The 9,519-nt window shown below is 41.1% G+C and overlaps 1 protein-coding gene and 3 non-coding genes across 4 annotated transcripts in view; 1 reads left to right on the top strand and 3 right to left on the bottom strand.

Moving 5' to 3' along the window:
* Nucleotides 1-18: 18 nt before the first annotated feature.
* The window catches only part of mfsd4aa (major facilitator superfamily domain containing 4Aa), a 41,089-nt gene continuing 31,588 nt past the window's right edge, over nt 19-9,519 (bottom strand). Inside the window, exons 7-10 of the mRNA XM_037100856.1 lie at nt 6,565-6,712; nt 6,012-6,082; nt 5,327-5,447; nt 19-1,524 (exon numbers count right to left, since the gene is read on the bottom strand). Coding sequence (XP_036956751.1) covers nt 1,472-1,524; nt 5,327-5,447; nt 6,012-6,082; nt 6,565-6,712 — 393 coding nt within the window. The 3' untranslated portion in view covers nt 19-1,471. The remainder of the gene's footprint in view (nt 1,525-5,326; nt 5,448-6,011; nt 6,083-6,564; nt 6,713-9,519) is intronic.
* trnag-ucc lies at nt 7,291-7,362 on the top strand. Its single transcript has one exon. It is a non-coding gene; the product is annotated as a tRNA-Gly (tRNA).
* trnaf-gaa lies at nt 7,540-7,612 on the bottom strand. The gene has a single exon. It is a non-coding gene; the product is annotated as a tRNA-Phe (tRNA).
* Nucleotides 9,443-9,515, bottom strand: trnaf-gaa. Its single transcript has one exon. It is a non-coding gene; the product is annotated as a tRNA-Phe (tRNA).

Genomic DNA, 9,519 nt, shown 5'->3' with positions numbered 1-9,519 from the left:
TATATATATATATATATATATATATATATATATATATATATATATATATATATATATATATAAAAATCCTGTTTATTATTTTTGTGTATTCTCCTTTCATTTTCCTGTAACACCGATTTTAAGATTAATTTCTATTTTTGTAACTGCCACATGGTTAGAGATTTGGTTCTCTGATATAATGTTCTCCTTGTGCATGTGTTTCTTTATGTTGTTTTTCCTCTTGCCTATTTGGGAGGCGGCTGCCCCATGGAGGTATTGGCTATTTTTTGGGAATCAAAGCCTTATGGGGAGAAATCTAAATCTATGTTTTATATGTAAAGTGTTTTGATATAGTGTTGATATTGTACAAGCAGATGTTGTGATGGAACGTTTGCACTTAAACTTTTGGGGTTCCTGTAGTATTGGATTCTGTCACTTTTCTATGACTCAGATTTCCTCTTTGATGAAATGTTGGTGACGTTTGCTTACTATGAAATGTATATTTTCCCAAAGGGAGGATAAAATTATGCACTTCGTATTTTATACGATAAATCTAATATTTTACAATATATATCAAACCATTTACAATAATTTGTGATTAGGCACAACCACACAATATTTATTTATTTGAATTTATAACGGAGCCCAATAGAATTGGAAGCTTATATTGCAGTTTTGCAGTAACTTTGATGAAAAAAAAAACATAAAATAGCTGCATTATAACCCCAGAACCCATTTAAAAAGACTTTCCTCCATTAAGTCTTATAGGACTTATCATTTGCATATGTCTTCATTTGTATCTTCTGATGATGTTTTTCCTTCAACTTACCTTGAAATGTAAAATCTCATTTTAAAAAGAAATGACACAGTTCTTGCTTTGTTCTGTCCAGTTTTGTTTGATGCTTTTTCAAATGTTTACAAGCTGCTTGTCTTAAGTGGCGTATTGATGTGTGAGAGGTGTAGAGGATGTGTTTATAATGGAAGAGATAGTCGAGACCAATAATTAAAGATCTCTAACAATGTCTGTATTCTGTCATTACGTCATGTGTTATTACAGTAATGCCCATGCAATCAGCAGAAAATCACAACAGTAGTGTGTACACAGATTCATATGAGACATATCAACAGCAGCAACCAATTATGTTGCAGGTGTTAAAGAGCAGACTTCAGAAACCCACCACAGTCCACTCACTTACATAAAAAGGCAATATTTAATCATTAAAATCTCTTTCGAATATCACTATAATGTGCTGCAAAAGATGATTGTGCCGAACAGTAAATCAAGTCGCGCACCAGTCATCCTTTGAGCTGCACGTTGATCATCAGGCTTTAGAACAGACTTCTCTTTATGTCCAGCAAAAAGTTCAGAAAAAAATCTCAAATTCAGACAATAAGGTACAAGGCTGTAGCCTCAGAAAGGGTTTCAACAGTGACAGCAGCAGAGCCACTTGGTCAATTGTGTCCTCGGGTCGGCCTGTCACAGACTGTGAGATCAGGAGCTTCCTGTTTGGGGCTTCTCTTGCATTTCTGTGTTTTTAGATGAATCTGAAAAGTAAACAGTATTCATTAGGTTGACTTACAATGCAGAGATAAACTCAGTGTGTTCAGCTAGTCTTTTTCTAACTAATTTAAAATGCAAGACGACCTAAAAATCCTTAAAACTAAAACTGTGATGATTTGAAAACCGTAAAAGATTTTTAAAAACTGAATACATGCCCAACAGTTCAAGGTCTTCTGACTCTTTAAAAGGTGGATTGGTATCTGTAGCTCAAAGCATGAAGCACAGGAAGAGGTCGAAAATTGATGAGTTTTGAAGAGGATTTTAAGATTTTCCCATTTACTTTCCATTCAAACTAATTAGACTGCGATCAGATCACCATCTATTGGCCGATTTGCACCAAATTTTACACAAAGCCTCGTCAGTCCATGGAACACAATTCTGAACATTTACGTGATAATCAGACAGCATTTTGTAAAGATTTGCAAGATTGTCTGCTTTCAACACAATATGCAGGAATTTGTTGTTTTATATTTCAAGTGTTTTTGGGACTATCAAAATTCTTTTGATAACTTCTTGTCAGGAGGGTCCACTGGCCTCAGGGGTCCTTGAAGGTTCCCTGCTTGGGCCCTAATAATAATAATAATAATAATAATAATAATAATGATAATAATAATAATAATAACAGCAAAAGAGAAAACATTAGAAAAAAAACAAAACAAAAACACCTCAAAGTCAAAATCAAGTTAGAGGTCATGGGATCTGCTAAAAAGGAAAGTTTTAAGTCCTTTTTTAAAACATTCAACAGTCTGTAGTACCCTCAGGTAGTCAGGGGGGTTGTTCCACAGATGAGGGGCAGCAGAACAGAATGCCCAGTCCCCTAAGGTGTGGAACTTAGTCCTGGGGGGGTGGAGACGGTGTGTGTTCATGGAGCGGAGGGATCGAGATGAGGTTTGCAGGGTTAACAGTTCTTTGAGATGGGAGGGGGCGTTGCCATGGACGCACCGGTGTGTGAGGATGGAGGCCTTGTGGTCAGTCCTGGCAGAGATGGGAAGCCAATGAAGTGAATGGAGGATGGGTGTGATGTGTTCATACTTGAGCACTCTCATCAGGATCCTAGCAGCACTGTTTTGCACTGGAGCCTTTGGATGCTCTTGTTAGGAGTTCCAATAAAGTGTGTTGCAGTAATCCAGCCTGGAGGAGACAAAGGTGTGGATGAGCTTCTCGGTGTCAAGAAAGGAGAGTAAGGGTCGGAGTTCGGCAATACTTCTGAGGTGATGGAAGGAGTTTTTGCAGAGGCGTTTGATGTGAGCCTCAAAGGTGAGGTGAGGGTCAAATATGACACCAAGGTTAGTGACGGACATGGAGAGGGGAATGACCTGCCCGGAAAAAGTAATGCTGGTTATGGAGGATGACTGGATCTGGTGTGGGGTGCCAACAAGTATGACTTCTGTTTTGGAGCTGTTCAACTGCAGGAAGTTGTGCTTCGTCCATTCCTTTATTTCCTCCAGACAGGTGGTAAGAGTGGATAGTGGTGATGGTGCAGGCGAAGTTGCAGAGGGGCGTGTGTCCATTTTTATGTACAGTTGTGTGTCATCAGCGTAACAGTGGCACGATACTCCAAAGCGACTGATGATCTGGCCAAGGGGGAGCATGTAGCGTGTGAAGAGGGTGGGGCCAAGGACTGACCCTTGAGCCGAGCTGTCTTCATTTTCCACAGTTCGCTACAGAACCAGGGTGTTGAACAGGAGAAACTGACTGTTCTTGTCCCAATGGGTGCATGGAGATCCAGGATGTTATGCATGGTTTTGTTATAGAAATCCACAGAATCGCTGGCTGATGAAAGTTCAGCAGAAAGACGCTGGAGGTCCACTGTCAAATTATCTGGGTTGATGTTTTTCAGGTTCCTAAAGCGTAATTGGTGTTGTTTCCTAATGTGGGGAGATGGAAATGGCAACTCCAAGGAGATGACCTTGTGGTCAGACATGCCCAGGTCGCACACAGATTGCTGATAGGGGCAGAGTCCGTGATGACCAGATCGAGAGTGTGTGCCCCCTGGTTTGAGTGGGTACATCAACATGTTGAGTTAGATTAAAACAGTCCAAAAATTGAAGAAATTCAGCGGCAAGACAGCAGGAGGGGGTATTGAAGTGGATGTTCATGTCTCCCAGTATAATTGTATTGGCAGATGTAGTACAGAATGATGAGAGGAGGTTGTACATCTCTGGAATGAAAGCTGGGTTTGGTTTGGGTGGACGACAGATGAGAAGTACAGTCGTGAGGAACGGAGGCTTACATTTAAATGCCCAGCACTCAAAAGAGGGCAGTTAAGGTAGAGGCAGGGGGACAGATCCAGCTCATCACGGTAGATGACAGACAGACCACTGCCACGGCCTGTGCTGCAGGCTTTGTTTGTTTGGTTTGGTTCATAAAGAAAGGTAAGCTGCAGTTTCTTATTGTATGACCTCTCTGGCTGATTCTAACAGTGAGTGTATGCATTTTATATGTTATGTGCATATATATTAATTGTGGGATGACAGTTAACTTATGCCTCAACACCAGTGTTGGGCAGTAACGTCACTACAAGTAGCAGTGTTACTAGTTTAAACACAGTTTGGTGGTAGCATCGCTGTTTTCTGTATCAAATAGCTTTTCAGTAGCTTAGCTCTTTTATTTACCAAGTAATGCGGTATACGTAGCGTCTACACAAGCTACATTTTTCCAAATTTCCCTGTAGCTCAGCGCAGCGGAGCTTTCTGCTGCAGCGTGAAATAAAAGGATCAGTCAGTGACGCCACCGCTGTACACGGCCGTGTATGTGGAGCCGACAGAAGCACTTCAGTATGACGGGGACATCACGAACCAATCCTTGGGCTCATTTGAAAAAACATTTGAAAAGTTTACATTACTCTGAATTATTACATTCATGTTTTTTAACCAGCAGAGGGTACAACAAAAATGCATTGTCTACAAAACCAAAGTATGGTGGTTAGTCAAAATTATTAGCTTAAAATGTATGTAGATGTAGCTACTAGTACAGAGTGGGCCTAATAAAAAATACCACTTTTGAAACTGTCAGTTATATGGGATACTGGTAGATGGATAGAGTTCTTTATTATTCCCAAAGGGAAATTAAAGTGTTACAGCCATTGGCATATATCTAATACAAAAAACAATGAGGTATGTAAAAGAAACAAAAGTCTTCAAGGCTGAATTATATACAATAAATAAATAGACTAACTCAAATATAAAATATAAATATAAAAGCTGGAACCACAATACATACTAGAGAACCTTAATGAAAACTATGACTATAATATACTCTTTGCTGAGTATACACTGTTTAATTATGTTAATATGCTAAAGTTGTTTCAATGTATATATATTAAAAAATAGCTTTGATGTAGTTAAACTCCTTTTGCTGACTTGCTGTAGCTTAGCTTGCTACATTTCTCTTGGGGGTAGCTTCGATGTAGTGAAGCTTAATTTAATGTAGAGCAACTGGTGGCTTAGCTCACACACTTTCCAAGTAGCTTGCCCAACACTGCTCAACACATCTCACTTGTCAATAATCTCTGTGCATCAGTTCTAACATTTTATTCAGTCTATAACATGGATATGCTTTCTTGTGTTGCTGCTGTCAGCTCCTGCTCCACTGCAGCTTCCACCTGCTTAGGTTTCCACTCTTCCAAGTCAGATTAAATCACATTGCATATGTTGCCATCTTCTCTTGTTGTGTGACATACTGTTTCTGGCAGTACTATTTGTGCAATTTTTGATTCCCAAAGTCCAGAGTGTTATTGGAATTTCATCCACTCTCTCCATATGTGTGCAGCTGTTGTGTGTTTACCTGTGTGGTGGTTCCTGTGGATGTGCTGGACATAGAGGAACAGCAGGAAGAGGCAGAGGCTGATGAATGATGCTATTGTACAGCACAACAGGAAAGCATAACTGCCCTCACTGTGGATCACCTGCAAGAAGAGATGCACGCACACACACACACACACACACACACACACACACACACACACACACACACACACACATTGGGTTTCTAATCTCAAACAATACTGCCATGCATTGCAAAGCTAGAAAGCGATGTAGCCTGAACAGGTTTATAATGACAGGGTTTTCCCTTCATTCATTCAGACACAGTGGGCTGCAGCCATCACACTAATCCTTGTGGACAATAATGCCCCGCTGCAGGCAAGTTCCCAACAATCCTGAAACACTTTTAAACTGAGGCCGAAGTCAACATCCACAGCCGGGATCCCATCTATTTTTGTTTTATTGTTATAATAAACGCCTGTTCCACAATAATGAATAAACTGGATACACAGGTCAGCGGAGCAAATATTTATGTATCAAAAGCAATTTGCAATATCCAGAAATTACACTGAAAGGAATTACACAAAAACTCAGAATTTGGTTTGCTTTTAATTTTTTTTTTTAAATGTAATATTCATTGCAAAAAAAAAAAAAAAAAAAAAGAAAAGAAAAGAAAATTACATTCAAGAAAAAAGGAAATTCCTTACAGATCCAACGAGCAGCTGCAGCATCATCTCTCCTGTGCTTGCACTCGTAACCAGGACAGTTGTGGCACAACCTTTGACACAAACGAGATAAACAACCTATCTACTATTATGGAGTAAAAACAGTGTTTACTATATAAATTAGTAAGTACTTGATGAAAACCGCAATCACAAGACAAATTAATGCACAGAGGAACTGTTAGGTTGGTGCAAATTAATACAGAAAAAAAAAACGTAATTTATATAATTCAGAATAATCACATAACCACTGTAACGAGTGCAAATAATTATACAAATAGATTTGAAAAAAAAATCACATTTACAATATTTTAATGATTTCAAAATTAGTTTATAACCTTTTTTAATCTATCAATTGAATCATCTATTCATTCATTCATTCATTCATTCATATTTCCGTTTCAGCCTTTATTTATTCATTTTTGGTATATGTGACTTCCAAGACGAGCTGATGCTTAGAAGGTTTGTGTGTGTGTGTGTGTGTGTGTGTGTGTGTGTGTGTGTGTGTGTGTGTGTGTGTGTGTGTGTGTAAGTTTACCTTTGTATTCCAGTATATCCTCTGTAAATGCCAGCATAGAGGGGAACACACTACTGATGCACAGTCCCAACACACAGGTACCAATGAAGAGAAATACACAGCTGGTGTAGAAGATCAGCAACAGGCACTGCACTAGTATGACCCCAACCTGACAGACATACAGACAGACAGGAACATGAGACGACTTTACAGATGTCTGTCTCCGCACAACACTTCAACGACACAAAACAGAGGGTAATCGTTCCGTTTATAACTTCAAATATTATTTTTGGTCATTTGTATTGAGACCACACACAGCTTGGCATAACCCCAATTCTTATCCCTGTTAGAAACCTATAGAAAAGTACCTAACATCTACAAGCAAACTGGAGGATCTGTTCTCCAAGCATCCTATGTGATTGCATTTTAGAGGAAATGAAAAAAATGCCCCTATATCAGACTCCCATGGCTCAGCGGTTGAACCCAGGCAATGTTTATCAAAAACACCTAATGCCAACTGCCGAAATCCCCTCTCTGAGACATTTACCCTGGCCGACTCCAAAAGAAAGCCAGCTGTATTGTTGAGGACCCCACTCACCGCGGACATTACCCCTTCTCCCCCCTGGCCTCTGGGAAGAGATGCAGATCTATCAGATCCAGGACAAACAGACTGAAGAACAGTTTCTTCCCACAGACAGTGAAATGCCCCGTTCGGCGACTCTCCAAAGCTTTTGCTTTTGGTGCACTGCGATGGTGGTATAGTGGTGAGCATAGCTGCCTTCCAAGCAGTTGACCCGGGTTCGATTCCCGGCCATCGCAAACTGTGTCAACAACATTCAACTTCTGTTCTACACAAAGTCCACAGTCTGTCGAGGTGCAAGTGTGTCACCTATGCGCTTGCCTTTTAGAGGAAGGGAACAAAATGCCCCTGAATCAGACTACCGTGGCTCAGCAGTGCGACCTAGGAAATGCGTATCGAAAACATCAAAGACCAACTGCCGAAACCCGGGATCGAACCAGGGACCTTTAGATCTTCAGTCTAACGCTCTCCCAACTGAGCTATTTCGGCACATGAGAAAGACATCTGGGGACATTTTGCTGAATATCAGGACACGTAGTGGTCCACACCTCAACAATAATTCAAGTATACAAAGGTCCAATGGCAGGAGTTGCATCCTCAGTGTGGACGTGTTGCAGAAAACCTGCATGACCAGGTAGATGGGGACAAAGGCCCCAACAAACAGTACTGTTTGATTCAGTGGCTCCAACGTCAAGGCTATGTGTTCCCCAAAACAAGGCTCACTAACATCCAAAACCAGGCGTTGAAGTGGGGACCTTTAGGCCTTTCTGTCGTGAGCTCTAAGAAATGATGTATTTTGAAAGAGATGTTGAGCACACAGCGGCACGCAAGATGATACAATTGAAAATCACCAATAACAATAACTACGAAACACATGGCAACACATGTAGGACAACCAATATAAAAAAACAAAACAAAACAAAAAACCCTAATGAGCCTGTTAAAAGTCAGGTACTCTAACCCTCCTTGAACATGTTCCTAAAGGAAATCTCGGCGGGTGCCATGGCCGTCACTGAGACCAAAGACCTTAGGACTTCATCAGCCAACATGGCAGTCTCACAGGAACCCTGTGTGACAGGATGAAGTGGACAAAAGCACCAACAATAAGGCCCCCATGGGTCAGAAGCTCAAACATCGAGGCAATGGGGCCTCAAAAACACAGCTCACCAACTGCTAACACCTGGGGTTGGACCAGGGATCTTTACATATTGAGTTTACCACCTGTCAAGTGGCTTGTTTTGGCACACAAGTAAACCCCACAGTGGTAATCAAGGGAAGTGAGTTGAACTGAATAGCACAATAACTACGACAGACATGCAGACACATGTAAGACACCCAATGCATGTTAAACGTTTGAAATGTTAAAGTGCTCCCCAACCAGAAACCGTGGGTCAATGGCAAGGTGAAGACCCTGCTAGGCCTTTCTGTCGTGAGCTCTAAGAAATGATGTATTTTGAAAGAGATGTTGAGCACACAGCGGCACGCAAGATGATACAATTGAAAATCACCAATAACAATAACTACGAAACACATGGCAACACATGTAGGACAACCAATATAAGAAAACAAAACAAAACAAAAAACCCTAATGAGCCTGTTAAAAGTCAGGTACTCTAACCCTCCTTGAACATGTTCCTAAAGGAAATCTCGGCGGGTGCCATGGCCGTCACTGAGACCAAAGACCTTAAGACTTCATCAGCCAACATGGCAGTCTCACAGGAACCCTGTGTGACAGGATGAAATGGACAAAAGTGCAACAATAAGGCCCCCATGGGTCAGAAGCTCAAACATCGAGGCAATGGGGCCTCAAAAACACAGCTCACCAACTGCTAACACCTGGGGTTGGACCAGGGATCTTTACATATTGAGTTTACCACCTGTCAAGTGGCTTGTTTTGGCACACAAGTAAACCCCACAGTGGTAATCAAGGGAAGTGAGTTGAACTGAATAGCACAATAACTACGACAGACATGCAGACACATGTAAGACACCCAATGCATGTTAAACGTTTGAAATGTTAAAGTGCTCCCCAACCAGAAACCGTGGGTCAATGGCAAGGTGAAGACCCTGCTAGGCCTTTCTGTCGTGAGCTCTAAGAAATGATGTATTTTGAAAGAGATGTTGAGCACACAGCGGCACGCAAACTGTGTCAACAACATTCAACTTCTGTTCTACACAAAGTCCACAGTCTGTCGAGGTGCAAGTGTGTCACCTATGCGCTTGCCTTTTAGAGGAAGGGAACAAAATGCCCCTGAATCAGAGTACTGTGGATCAGCAGCGCGACCCAGGAAATGCCTATCGAAAACATCAAAGACCAACTGCCGAAACCCGGGATCGAACCAGGGACCTTTAGATCTTCAGTCTAACGCTCTCCCAACTGAGCTATTTCGGCACAT

This window comes from Acanthopagrus latus, chromosome 6 (genome assembly GCF_904848185.1).
Source record: "Acanthopagrus latus isolate v.2019 chromosome 6, fAcaLat1.1, whole genome shotgun sequence".
NCBI lineage: Eukaryota > Metazoa > Chordata > Actinopteri > Spariformes > Sparidae > Acanthopagrus > Acanthopagrus latus.
The sequence above is the reverse complement of the archived record's forward strand: the minus strand, read 5'-3'. Positions and strand labels throughout refer to the sequence as shown.